This window comes from Oncorhynchus mykiss, chromosome 11, assembly GCF_013265735.2.
Source record: "Oncorhynchus mykiss isolate Arlee chromosome 11, USDA_OmykA_1.1, whole genome shotgun sequence".
NCBI lineage: Eukaryota > Metazoa > Chordata > Actinopteri > Salmoniformes > Salmonidae > Oncorhynchus > Oncorhynchus mykiss.
This window is the reverse complement of record NC_048575.1, coordinates 36,489,513-36,504,315: the sequence shown is the minus strand read 5'-3', so window position 1 is coordinate 36,504,315 and position 14,803 is coordinate 36,489,513. Positions and strand designations below refer to the sequence as shown.

General features: G+C 42.1%; 1 protein-coding gene across 2 annotated transcripts in view; it reads left to right on the top strand.

Moving 5' to 3' along the window:
• LOC110535640 (progressive ankylosis protein homolog) overlaps positions 1 to 10,235 on the top strand; it is a 31,464-nt gene extending 21,229 nt beyond the window's left edge. Inside the window, exons 7-12 of one of the 2 annotated variants that reach the window (XM_021620752.2) lie at positions 990 to 1,082; positions 1,227 to 1,319; positions 7,771 to 7,900; positions 8,211 to 8,334; positions 9,466 to 9,565; positions 9,698 to 10,235. In XM_021620752.2, the coding sequence (XP_021476427.1) occupies positions 990 to 1,082; positions 1,227 to 1,319; positions 7,771 to 7,900; positions 8,211 to 8,334; positions 9,466 to 9,565; positions 9,698 to 9,814 (657 nt within the window). In that variant the 3' untranslated portion in view covers positions 9,815 to 10,235. The remainder of the gene's footprint in view (positions 1 to 989; positions 1,083 to 1,226; positions 1,320 to 7,770; positions 7,901 to 8,210; positions 8,335 to 9,465; positions 9,566 to 9,697) is intronic. The other variant, XM_021620753.2, reaches the window with a different exon arrangement.
• Positions 10,236 to 14,803: the final 4,568 nt, after the last annotated feature.

Sequence of the window (14,803 nt, the reverse complement as noted above, 5' to 3'; positions counted from 1 at the left end):
TGTGTTAACAAACTTCCAAATGAGCTTCAATGCCATACAACACTCCTTCCGTGGCCTCCAACTGCTTTTAAATGCTATTAAAACTAAATGCATACTCTTCAACCGATTGCTACAACCGATTGCCCGCACGACTAACATCACTACTCTGGATGTTTCTGATTTAGAATATGTTAACAACTACAAAGACCTAGGTGTCTGGTTAGACTCTAAACTCTCCTTCCAGACTCACATTAAGCATCTCCAATCCAAAATTAAATCTAGAATCGGCTTCCTATTTCGCGACAAAGCATCCTTCACTCATACCCTCGTAAAACTGACTATCCTACCGATCCTTGACTTCGGCAATGTAATTTACAAAATAGCCTCCAACGCTCTACTCAGCAAATTGGATATACAGTGGGGCAAAAAACGATTTAGTCAGCCACCAATTGTGCAAGTTCTCCCACTTAAAAAGATGAGAGGCCTGTAATTTTCATCATAGGTACACTTCAACTATGACAGACAAAATGAGGGAAAGAAATCCAGAAAATCACATTGTAGGATTTTAGAATGACTAACCTAACAACATTTGGAAAAAGTCAAGGAGTCTGAATACTTTCTGAAATCTACCTCATACCTTTGCCCATTGACTCAGTACTGGTACTTCCTGTATATAGCCATGTTATTGTTATTCTATGTGTATTTATTCCTTGTGTCACTTGCTATTTATTTTATCTTTAACTCTGCATTTTTTGAAAAGTAAGTAAGCATTTCACTGTTTATCTTCACCTGTTGTTGACCAAGAATGTGACACAAAACATTTGATTTGATAGTTATGGGACAATCCACATGTGATTACCAACTTGGCACATATTCATAATTGTCTTTGCTGACAGGCTTTGGCTCAGCAGTCGTGTTTTAACAACTTTTCTACATTACTGTAAGCTGTTCAAAAAGGAAATGAAATATGAGTCCGAATGACTTCTTTGTCTCTCTCTTTGCTTGGCCAGGCTGTGGCTGTCCTCACTGCCACCTACCCTGTGGGTCACTTGCCGTACGGCTGGCTGACTGAACTGAGGGCCGTCTATCCTGCTTTCGACCAGGTAAACCAAGACCTTATACACAGTCTAAGAATAGCCTCTTGTTGCAGATCACAACATAGTAAATGTCATCACATTTAAATGAATACAGGTGACTTGTATTGGCGTCCTTTATTCCCCAATAATGATACTGTTCTTTTCCAACAGACCAATCCCAGCAATAAGCTTACTTCTGACACACCGGTTACAAAGACGCATATCAAAAAGTTTACAGCCTGTTGTTTGGCAATATCACTTACGGTAAGAAGGATCTATAGATGGAAGGATGTATGGATCTGTTTTTATTCCAATACTGTATTTTGATTAATCATAGGATCAAATTATATTGGGAAGTATACCAACTCTACAGAAAAAATAAGTATGAGTATAGAATTCGGAGCCAAAACAGGTTGAGACTCACGCAAGCAGAGGAAGTTGTCCCTTTAAGATTCCTGCACTGACAAATGCTTGGCATTTCTACCTCTGTCAATGCTTCTTACATAACATCCGGTGTCATACTTATTAATTTCCTGAGCTATAGCCTACGTTTTTGGTCCTAGCTGAAAATGACTGTGAGAAAAGGAGGAAGGCGAAGCTGGCGCATCTGATAGATTAGCACAGTGCCATGGATGGATGGATATACAGTACCAGGCAAAAGTTTGGACACCTACTCATTCCAGGGTTTTTCTTTTATTTTTTACTATTTTCAACATTGTAGAATAATAGTGAAGATATCAAAACGATGAAATAACACATTGAATCCTGTAGTAACCCAAAAAATGTGAAACAAATATATATTTTATATTCTTCAAGTAGCTATCCTTTGCCGTGATGACAGCTTTGCACGCTCTTGGCATTCTCTCAACCAGAGGAATGCTTTTCCTACAGTCTTGACGGAGTTCCCACATATGCTGAGCACTTGTTGGCTGCTTTTCCTTCACTCTGTGGTCCAAACTCATCCCAAACCATCACAGTTGGGTTGAAGTCGGGTGACTGAGGAGGCCAGGTCATCTGATGCAGCACTCCTTAGCCAAATAGCCCTTACATGATGAAATGACATATGGAATCCTTTGAGATTCTTCAAAGTAGCCATCCTTTGCCTCTGACAGCTTTGTGAACTCTTGCCATTCTCTCAACCAGCTTAATGAGGTTGTCACCTGGAATGATTTCAATTAACAGGTGTGCATTAAGTTATTTTGTGTAATTTCTTTCAATAATACATTTCAGCCAATCAGTTGTGACAAGGTAGGGGTGGTATACAGGAGATGGCTCTATTTGGTAAAAGACCACGTCCATATTATGGCAAGAACAGCTTGAATAAGCAAAGAGAAATGATAGTCCATTACTTTAAGACCTGAAGGTCAGTCAATCTGGAAAATGTCAAGAACTTTGAAAGTTTCTTCAAGTGCACTCGCATAAACCATCAAGCGCTATGATGAAACTAGCTCTCACGAAGACCGCCACAGGAAAGGAAGACCGAGTCACCTCTGCTGCAGTGGATAAGTTCATTAGAGTTACCAGCCTCAGAAATTGCAGCCCAAATAAACACTTCAGAGTTCAAGTAACAGACACATCTCAACATCAACTGTTCAGAGGAGACGGCATGAATTAGGCCTTCATGGTGGAATTGCTGAAAAGAAACCACTACTAAAGGACACCAATATGTAGAAGAGACTTGCTTGGGCCAAGAAACACGAGCAATGGACATTAGACCGGTAGAAATTTGTCCTTTTGGTCTGAAGTCTAAATTTGAGATTTTTGGTTACAACCACCGTGTCTTTGTGTGAGACGCAGAGTAGGTGAACGGATGATCTCTGCATGTGTGGTTCCCACCGTGAAGCATGGAGGTTTCAATAATAAAAGCTGTCTTCTATTTTACATTCAGCTCTAGATGTACGAATAATAGACATTAACAGAGCACAACAGGTTGTTTTTGTAAAAGCGCTGTTGAGAGAGCATACAGTGCCTTGCGAAAGTATTCGGCCACCTTGAACTTTGCGACCTTTTGCCACATTTCAGGCTTCAAACATAAAGATATAAAACTGTATTTTTTTGTGAAGAATCAACAACAAGTGGGACACAATCATGAAGTGGAACGACATTTATTGGATATTTCAAACTTTTTTAACAAATCAAAAACTGAAAAATTGGGAGTGAAATTATTCAGCCACCTTAAGTTAATACTTTGTAGCGCCACCTTTTGCTGCGATTACAGCTGTAAGTCGCTTGGGGTATGTCTATCAGTTTTGCACATTGAGAGACTGAAATTTTTTCCCATTCCTCCTTGCAAAACAGCTCGAGCTCAGTGAGGTTGGATGGAGAGCATTTGTGAACAGCAGTTTTCAGTTCTTTCCACAGATTCTCGATTGGATTCAGGTCTGGACTTTGACTTGGCCATTCTAACACCTGAATATGTTTATTTTTGAACCATTCCATTGTAGATTTTGCTTTATGTTTTGGATCATTGTCTTGTTGGAAGACAAATCTCCGTCCCAGTCTCAGGTCTTTTGCAGACTCCATCAGTTTTTCTTCCAGAATGGTCCTGTATTTGGCTCCATCCATCTTCCCATCAATTTTAACCATCTTCCCTGTCCCTGCTGAAGAAAAGCAGGCCCAAACCAAGGCCACCACCATGTTTGACAGTGGGGATGGTGTGTTCAGCTGTGTTGCTTTTACGCCAAACATAACGTTTTGCATTGTTGCCAAAAAGTTCAATTTTGGTTTCATCTGACCAGAGCACCTTCTTCCACATGTTTGGTGTGTCTCCCAGGTGGCTTGTGGCAAACTTTAAACGACACTTTTTATGGATATCTTTAAGAAATGGCTTTCTTCTTGCCACTCTTCCATAAAGGCCAGATTTGTGCAATAGACGACTGATTGTTGTCCTATGGACAGAGTCTCCCACCTCAGCTGTAGATCTCTGCAGTACATCCAGAGTGATCATGGGCCTCTTGGCTGCATCTCTGATCAGTCTTCTCCTTGTATGAGCTGAAATTTTAGAGGGATGGCCAGGTCTTGGTAGATTTGCAGTGGTCTGATACTCCTTCCATTTCAATATTATCGCTTGCACAGTGCTCCTTGGGATGTTTAAAGCTTGGGAAATATTTTTGTAACCAAATACGGCTTTAAACTTCTTCACAACAGTATCTCGGACCTGCCTGGTGTGTTCCTTGTTCTTCATGATGCTCTCTGCGCTTTTAACGGACCTCTGAGACTATCACAGTGCAGGTGCATTTATACGGAGACTTGATTACACACAGGTGGATTGTATTTATCATCATTAGTCATTTAGGTCAACATTGGATCATTCAGAGATCCTCACTGAACTTCTGGAGAGAGTTTGCTGCACTGAAAGTAAAGGGGCTGAATAATTTTGCACGCCCAATTTTTCAGTTTTTGATTTGTTAAAAAAGTTTGAAATATCCAATAAATGTCGTTCCACTTCATGATTGTGTCCCACTTGTTGTTGATTCTTCACAAAAAAATATAGTTTTATATCTTTATGTTTGAAGCCTGAAATGTGGCAAAAGGTCGCAAAGTTCAAGGGGGCCGAATACTTTCGCAAGGCACTGTATATCCCAACGGATATAAACTCAGCAAAAAAAAAAGGATCCTGTCTTTCAGGACCCTGTCTTTCAAAGATAATTCGTAAAAATCCAAATTCACAGATCTTCATTGTAAAGGGTTTAAACACTGTTTCCCATGCTTGTTCAATGAACCATAAACAATTAATGAACATGCACATGTGGAACGGTCGTTAAGACACTAACAGCTTACAGACGGTAGGCAATTAAGGTCACAATTATGAGAGGCCACAGAGGCCTTCTACTGACTCTGAAAAACACCAAAAGAAAGATGCCCAGTGTCCCTGCTCATCTGCGTGAATGTGCCTTTGGCATGCTGCAAGGAGGCATGAGGACTGCAGATGTGGCCAGGGCAATAAATTGTAATGTCTGTACTGTGAGATGCTCAAGACGGCGCTACAGGATGGACAGCTGATCGCCCTCGCAGTGGCAGACCACGTGTAACAACACCTGCACAGGATCGGTACATCTGAACATCACACCTGTGGGACAGATACAGGAAGGCAACAACTGCCCGAGTTACATCAGGAATGCACAATCCTTCCTTCGGTGCTTAGACTGTCTGCAATAGGCTGAGAGAGGCTGGACTGAGGGCTTGTAGGCCTGTTGTAAGGCAAGTTTTCACCAGACATCACCGGCAACTACGTTGCCTATGGGCACAAACCCACCGTCACTGGACCAGACAGGACTGGCAAAAAGTGCCCTTCACTGATGAGTCGTGGTTTTGTCTCAATAGGGGTGATGGTCAGATTCGCGTTTATCGTCGAAGGAATGAGCGTTACACCGAGGCCTGTACTCTGGAGCGGGATCAATTTGGAGGTGAAGGGTCCGTCGTGGTCTGGGGCGGTGTGTCACAGCATCATCGGACTGAGCTTGTTGTCATTGCAGGCAATCTCAACGCTGTGTGTTATAGAGAAGACATCCTCCTCCCTCATTTGGTACCCTTCCTGCAGGCTCACCCTGACATGACCCTTCAGCATGACAATGTCACCAGCCATACTGCTCGTTCTGTGTGTGATTTGTCAGTGTTCTGCCATGGCCAGCGAAGAGCCTGGATCTCAATCCCATTGAGCACATTTGGGACCTGTTGGATTGGAGGGTGAGTGCTAGGGCCATTCCCCCCAGAAATGTCCGGGAACTTGCAGGTTCCTTGGTGGAAGAGTGGGCTAACATATCACAGCAAGAACTGGTAAATCTGGTGCAATCCATGAGAAGAAGATAAACTGCAGTACTTAATGCAGCTGGTGGCCACACCAGGGGGGGGGGGGGGGACAGTACATAGAAAAATAATTTGGTTGGGGTGTAGGGGCATATTTATGTAAACTTGTCTAAAACATATTTTATCTCTTTACTTTATTTAGTCTGATCTGTGGAACAATAATCAGTCTTAATGGGATAAAATAAAGGCTAATTACTGTGCTTGTCAGCAGGAACACTACAGTTATTACCCACACTTATTCCACTTATTCCCAATTTTGCCAGTGTAATCACATATTTGAAATCTGATATGCCTGCTTGTCTTAAATGAATTATATGAGATGGTAGGGGGACTCAACTCAAACACATCCCATTTTGTCTATGTAGAGTAAGATGGCAAGGAGCTTCAACTAGTAGGCGTAAACCCACTTAATATTGGTATTCATTAGATTTGTCTTGAAGGTTGGGTGATTTTCAGAAATTGGCCCTGTTTTAAAGAGTTAACCCAAATTACAAAATACGAAATAGTTTCTGTCCTTACCTTGAAAGCAGTCTATGGACAAGGAGACTGCAATATATGATTTGGTTATCCACTGCCATCAACGATTAATATAAAAATGGCCTGTGCGGCAACTTGTTGTAGTGGCCACACTCCACGGCAGGTGTTGCATACAACTTTCCACTTGAGAATAGGGATCAATACCTACTTCCAATGTTTCTACCGTTTGCCCATCTAATTACTTTCTGAATAAAGTGTCAAACCACCCAAAACAAATGACCATACATTAAATGTAATCCAACAAAATTCTGACAGTAAAAAAATTTTGAGTGTTCATTTAATGTTCAAAGCATCCTCAACCCACATGATCTGGGGTTTTATTTAAAGATGTTCCACCCTGGTCATGGGCCTAAGTCATGTCAAAATACGTAGAAATTAGTCGTTCTACCCCTGAGCAAGGCAGTTAGCCCACTGTTCCCCGGGCTCCAAAGACATAGATGTCAATTAAGACAGCCCCCCGCACCTCTCTGATTCAGAGGGGTTGGGTTAAATGCGGAAGACGCATTTCAGTTGAATGCATTCAGTTGTACAACTGACTAGGTATCTATCCTCCCCCCCCCCTTTAGATGGCGTTTAAAGATTTAGACTGAGTGAGGAAGTCTGGTGAAAAAGGGAGGAAAACCACTGATTCATTGACTCAAAATGACCTCTCTCTTTGTGTACAGTATGACAGGTGACTGACTAACCGTCTACAACTAGAAAAACATCTGATAGTAATCAGCACGACTACACTGCTACATTTTCTTAGACAATACAATGTTTGTTAACCAGAACCTGATGAGCACTACAGGTGGTTTATACGTTGATTTGCAATATTGTTACATACTGTATCTACAATACATTGCTACCACAATTTGAATGAATGAATTCGGTCACACGTCTGGCTTGTGTTAACCTCTAAGGGACCACAGTGAATCGAAAACCACTCGCCTTAAAGGGGAAATATGCAGTTGCTACCTACATTTATGGATTTATAAATGAATGATATTAATGATATTAACTTTTAAATGGCTCATGAGCTTAGTTGTCGTACCTCATCAGAACGCAAAATATAAGCTTGTTTTATTCCAATGTTTGTAGACAAATAAATGTAATACAACCTTTTTTAAAACAGGGTTAAAACAGTCATTTTGATATTGTGGATGGTCTCCAGCCCCATCCTTCAGCTTTTTACTGAAAAATGGGCGGGGAGGATGCTTTATTATTGTTATAGCTGCTGATTACCGCTTTATTGATCTAGTCAATTCTAACGAGGCATGGTTTTGGCAAGGTTGCCCAACTTTGGTGTGTGTGTGCTTAACACCAAGTTGAATGACTCTGTTTATTTGCTGTGTGTGATGTACCGAACACCTGTTTGTTAAACTTTGGACAGCTCTGCTTCATGGTGTTCTGGACCCCTCACATCTCGGAAATGATCCTGGTGAATGTGATTGGGGTGGACTTGGCCTTCGCTGACCTCTGTGTTCTTCCACTGAGGATCTTCTCCTTCTTCCCTCTGCCAGGTAAGAAGAACCACTCGTCTTATTTCACCATTAAAACACTCCCTATGCCTCTTGCGCTGTTGGCTGGAGCGTAGAGTTGTGGGTTTAATTCCCGACGGGCCACATAGATTAAATACAATATATATTAACAAAGTTGTTTTAACAGGAAATATCTGCTGGAAATGTTTGACCATGATGATTAGTCCCAAAATGCAGTGTTTTGTTCCTCTCTTGCCTGTGTGAACAGCTATGAGCCATGGTTTAGCTGAGAGAGCAGTATGTCTGGGATGTAATGTTTCCACTGACTTTCCCTGTGTGCGTGTGTGTGTAGTGATAGTCCGGTCCCACCTGACCGGTTGGTTCATGACCCTGAAGATGACCTTTGTGCTGGCCCCCAGCTCTGTGCTCCGCATCATCGTCCTCATCACCAGCCTGGTCATGTTGCCTTCTATTGGGTAGGTGGACAATTCAGTGGACACAGACCAGCCTCTGAGTCCCAAATGGCACCCTATTACTTTGGACTAATATGACAAATGATGTTCTATTCTAATACTGGATCACTAAAGATGGTTCATTTTGAATTCAGCAAACTTTGCTCAGTGTGATTTTGATTGGACTTCAATCTGACAGCGTTGAAGAGCTGCTCCCTGTTTCATGATGAGCAAATATTCATAGAAATGTATTCCGAGGTGAGTTTAAATCAGGACAATGTAAAGGATCCCCATTCACTGCATCACCTACCATCAAATGCAGTCTGTGCAAATTCATTGAGGTGCGCATTAATGGGTTCTCTGCCGTTTTTTATTGAGCTGATATACACGTAAAATCTTTCTACCGTTTCCTTGTGCATGGTTTTGAATTAAACATAAGGTTATGGAAACATGAATTTATGAGCTATGCCACCAGAATTTGACCCATCTGCAATAGTAGCTGCCCTTATTTTACTCTACCTTATCCGTAAATGTAAGTGAATATGTTACTGCCGTTTCTCGCAAAGCCATTTTTATATCTGAAACGTATGTACCAGAAAACGGTCACTTCAAGATAGTTGTTTCTCTGTGGGCAAACTGCATCTGCACTTATTCCGCAAAAATATGAGTGAGTTACAAAATAAAATGTATTGTTTATATACATCACCATAAAGACTGGCCATATAGAGATTACATTTCTTTCTTAGCTTAGCAACGCCTTTCATCTGGACTGACAAGTGGAAGCAAGTCGACCAGACCTGCTGCTATGGCGAAGACTCACAGGAGTGGAAAATCCTTTTTATCTTTACACAACCAACAACATCCATCTGTGCCAGATGTCAGGATATTTCGCAACAAGACATCTCAGATGACTCATGTTCTTCCGGAACCCGCTCGCACATTTTTCGCTCGCCACACACTATAATAGACCTACAACTAAATGGCTGCTTTGTTTTTGTTTTTGAGGAAGGGTTAAGTGTCTTATTTTAGTCTGTGGATCCTCAAAATGTATTCCAAAATGATAAGCCTGTACCACATAGGCCTACTGTAAATCCTGTATTCTGATCTCTACTGGTCAGTGATTCCAGTGTTAATGAATTTGGGTTTGTGTTTCAGTGTCCACGGGGCAACTCTGGGGGTTGGGTCCTTGTTGGCTGGTTTCATAGGGGAGTCTATCATGGTGGCCCTAGCTGCCTGCTATGTCTATCAAAAACAGGTGAAGTCCCATCCCTAAAGGCAAAAGGAGAGTAAGAAACTGTATAGTCACAGTGAAGTACAAAATCACTCTAAATTGCCCTTCATTCCTTTCGTGTCTCTCTCCTTTCTTCCGATCTCTCCTTTTGCACAGAAAAACTATGAGATGGCCAACAAGCTGGTGGAGGGAGAGGAGTCTGTTCCTCCGAGTGAGGTGTGTTCCAGAACTCAGAAGGACGCCATCGAGGAGCTCCAGGAGGAACATGAGTAGAGGCACTCGGAGGGAAAGGGACATGAGAAAATGGAGCTAAAAGCCACAGAGAAAGGGAATTCCAGTGGGTAGGTCCTAATACTGGACCTGAGAGAACAACTGAGGGGATCACACAGAGTCCTTAACCTTTTACACTCATACTCATATACTGGTTGAAAAGTGTAGGTCTGGGCACTAATAAGAGCCTGAATTGGAATGTTGTGGCTGTACAGTAACATGCTATATATGATGTCACAGCGGTGTATGGGTTTTGACTGACAGCCATTCTGAACTTGAGCACCCTGTGCGACAAGAAGTTGCCCCCATCCCTCCTGATAATTGGGCAACTCTTGCAATTTTTGTCCGAGAATGCTTTAAATGAAAATGACTATATTTTGAAAGATGAGATGAGGATTATAATAAATGCCGCTTTGATGTCAAACCAGCAACCCGAACAACTTGTCCAAATTTGCACTTCACATTTCCAAATCATAAAATGTATGTAATATACAGTGTCAACGTTCACTGTTTGACGTGCATTTACAAGATGACATGGTGCCACTCTCTGGGTTGTGCTGAACAGAATGAGCCTATGTTTGTTTAGTGTGAAGAAAATGTGCTGCTGCACATGAACCTGAATGCACTCATGACTCCTTTCTATGCTCACCAAAAGGACCATCTGTTTCTCTGATTTGCCTTGTAAAAGCCTAACACTGTAACAGCGTGTTTTAGAACCTAGCTAGTCATTTTGGCAATGGAACAAGCTTTCAAATCATCGATTTATGGATTGTTTTCGGATTGCGTAAACAACCGTAATTGTGTGATGGCGGGGATGCAGGGTTGTTCCAAACAAAACAATTGCAGGTGTGCTTGCTCTAGTTCCTCAACGGCACATCTAGGAGAACTTAAAAAGTACCTTATTGTTGGAGACTTCTTTGGCTGCGTTAAGTCATCCCAATTCTGAGATCAGCTGTGAAAAAGAAAATAACTGATGCGATTGGTCAAAAGACAATTCAGTGGAAACATTTTCAGAATTGAGCTGCCTTAGTCATGAATGGGCATTGAAATGGCTGTGCACACTTTGGAAAGGAGTGGCCACTTGAGCCTATATTATACCTGTCATGTCCTTCGTCATGATCTTGACCTGATGTCTTGATCTGTTTACACTTTTAAGATCTGGTCACAATCGGATCACTGTATTTTAATCATATTCATCTGTCTAAAAATGTGGGCAAGATCAGGACAAAATACAATGTTAGCACCAGGTATAAACCGGGATATGGACTCAAGTTAGTACTCACTCAAACCCTTGTAATTGTTTTGTCTTATGGTCTACCTAACCCACATTTTCCAGGAATAGTCTTGTTACTGAATATATTCAAGTTGGGTTTTTTTTCATGATCAACAAATGCTGCAAAAGTACAGTAAATGTGAAATGCACAAAATCAAATGTACTATTTGGATTCAGTTGTGTGCTCTCACCTTTTGGACTAATTGTATTTATTTTATTTCACCTTTATTCAACCAGGTAGGCTAGTTGAACAAGTTCTCATTTGCAACTGCGACCTGGCCAAGATAAAGCAAAGCAGTTTGACACACAACAACACAGAGTTCCACATGGAATAAACAAAACATAGTCAATAATACAGTAGAACAAAAGAAAACAAAGTCTGTATACAGTGAGTGCCCTTAAGGCAATAAATAGGCCAATGTGATGTAATTACAATATAGCAAAATAAACACTGGAATGGTAGATGTGCAGAAGATGAATGTGCAAGTAGAGTGGGGTGCAAAGGAGCAAGAAAAATAAATACAGTATGGGGATGAGGTAGGTAGATGGGCTATGTGCAGTGATCTGTGAGCTGTTCTGACAGCTGGTGCTTAAAGCTAGTGAGGGAGATATGAGTCTCCAGCTTCAGTGATTTTTGCAGTTCGTTCCAGTCATTGGCAGCAGAGAACTGGAAGGAAAGGCGACGAAAGGAGGTGTTGGCTTTGGGGGTGACCATTGAAATATACCTCCTGGAGTGCGTGCTGCTATGGTGACCAGTGAGCTGAGATAAGGCTGGGCTTTACCTAGCAAAGACTTGTAGATGACCTGGAGCCAGTGGGTTTGGTGACGAGTATGAAGCAATTTTCCCATTATTTATTTTTCCCATTTACTTACAAACTGTATCCCTTTCAGTTGCTACCATGGTTATGCATATTATTTTCAGATTTCTTCTGTAAGAAATGTTTTAATTAAGCACTAATCCATATAGGACAATTCCCAGGAATGTAAAGGGTTAATTGGCTCCTTGAGCGTAGACAGTCAGCCAATAAAGGGTGGAGATCTGCCATGATGAGGAACGCACACTGTACAGACAAGCCATGCACTAAAGTGTTCATACATTTAAATAACTTCCATCGTGTTACTGCTAATGGAGCATGGGAAACAACTGACAAAGGAGAACCTGTCCTCAGCAATGAAAGGGAAACTTGATCATAATGCCGGGACATTTTTAAGGACCTGTTGAGTTGGGCAAGTGTATTTTATACTGGCGACGGGTATTGCAAAGTGTGTATTGACTAACAGTTAGGGGTCGGGAATGCCTCAGAAGCTTGTATGTGTGACCTTGGGCCCGATTCAATCAGATCCGCTTTAGCCCAAATCCACAAAGCTGATGTGTCGAGGTGGTACGGCTGTCAAATCAACGAGCGCACATTATCCTGAAGCGGACATAGCAGACGGAGTCGCATATAGCGAAATCCCATGCAGAACACTAGGATGTGAGATGTTGGCTAATCTACACCTCGATTAGGCTGATAGAAATCCTCATTACGTAGAATATTTTTTTTAGTTGAGGGTAATTATTTCTATATAGGCAGCACCAGTGGTATTCCAACACGAACCCTACGACAGCGTTTCCCAAACTCGCTCCTCGGGACCTTAACGGGTGCACGTTGTATAGTGTTTCGGGCAACAAACACGTTTGGGGAAACTGCCTTACGAGTTCTGGAACTAGCTGGTTTTCTTTTCTACCTGATAATTAATTACACCCATTTGAAATCAGTCCCTAATTAGAGGGGAACAATGAAAAAATGCAGGGGAACTGGTTTCGAGGTCAAGAGTTGAGTTTGAGGGGCCTACAATTCCTCGTTTTGAACTTCTAACTTGAGTGGAAAGGGTGTGGGTTCGTGACCACACTAGCAGCCGCTCACCAATTTGACAGCTCTATTGCAGTTTCACCTCTGACGTCGTCAAAACACCGGCTATGCGGGAGTCGGGTATCGCTGGTTAACACTTGATCTGATTGAAAACCAGCTTTACATTTTGCACAGAGAACATTTCTGATACGATAACATAAACTGTCTGGTATTAGAATTTGAACTTTCAGCTCTATCAAATGTCACATTTGGAGATCTAGTTAATGAAGCCTATTGAACTTATTGGAGAAAATATATATATTTGCCCAAGCTTATTATTAGAACAGAATGCATCAGTGATTCATATTTTCTGCAACTTTCTGAAGAGGCTAAGGCAATGCCCCTGTCTGTGTGTGTGCAGTGCATGTACACTACATGACCAAAAGTATGTGGACAACTGCTTGTTGAAAACCTCATTCCAAAATCATGGGCATTAATATGGAGTTGGTCTCCCCTTTGCTGCTATAACAGCCTTCCCTCTTCTGGGAAGGATTTCCACTAGATGTTGGAACATTGCTGTGTGGACTTGCTTCCATTCAACCACGAGCATTAGTGAGGTTGGGCACTAATGATTGGACAATTAGGCCTGGCTCGCAGTCGGCGTTCCAATACATCCCAAAGGTGTTACATGGGGTTCAGGTCATGGCTCTGTGCAGGCCAGTCAAGATCTTCCACACCGATCTCAAACCATTTCTATATGGACCTCGCTTTGTGGACTGGGACATTGTCATGCTAAAACAGGAAAGGGCCTTCCCAAACTGTTAGCACAATGTTGCAAGCACAGAACCGTCTAGAATGTCATTGTATGCTATAGAGTTAAGATTTCCCTTCACTGGAACAAAGGGGCCTACCCAGAACCATTATTCCTCCCCCACCAAACTTTACAGTTGGCACTATGCATTGGGGCAGGTAGCGTTCTCCTGGCATCCCTCAAACCCAGATCCGTCGATTGGACTGCCAGATGGTGAAGCGTGATTCATCACTCCAGAGAACATGTTTCCACTGCTCCAGAGTCCAATGGGGGCGAGCTTTCCACCACTCCAGCTGACGCTTGGCATTGCACATCTTAGGCTTGTGTGCAGCTGCTTGGCCATGGAAACCAATTTCATGAAGCTCCCGACAAACAGTTATGCTGACGTTTCTTCCAGAGGCAGTTTGGAACCCGGTAGTGAGTGTTGCAATCAAGGACAGACAATCGCCACATTTCAGCACTCGGCAGTCCCGTTCTGTGAGATTGTGGCATACCACTTTGCAGCTGAGCCGTTATTTCTCCTATACTTTTCCACTTCGCACTTACAGTTGACCGGGGCAGCTCTAGCAGGGCAGAAATTTGACGAACTGAATTGTTGGAAAGGTGGCATCTTATGACGGTGCCACATTGAAAGTCACTGAGCTCTTCAGTAAGGTCATTCTACTGCCAATTTATGTCTGTAGAGATTGCATGGCTGTGTGCTTAATATTTATACACCTGTTAGCAATGAATGTGGATGAAATGGCTGAATCCACTAATTTGAAGGGGTGTCCACATACACTATAGAAACAAAAGTATGTCTGCCACTTTATTATTAGCAGTCACACAATCTTCAGGTAGCTGGAAAGACTAGGGCTACATTCAATCAGATCTGTTTTAGCCAACAGCCACATTGGGGTTGTTTTGATTGTGTCCGAGGTGGAACTTTGTTAGAGATGTCAAATCCACAAGTGGCTCCTGGCATTATACTGTACCTAAAGCAGACATTGCCATTGGCTGCACGGAGTCAATCCCATGCAGCCTTGTTTACAAATTAAAATACTGGAATGTGAAATGTAATCTACACCACAATTTGA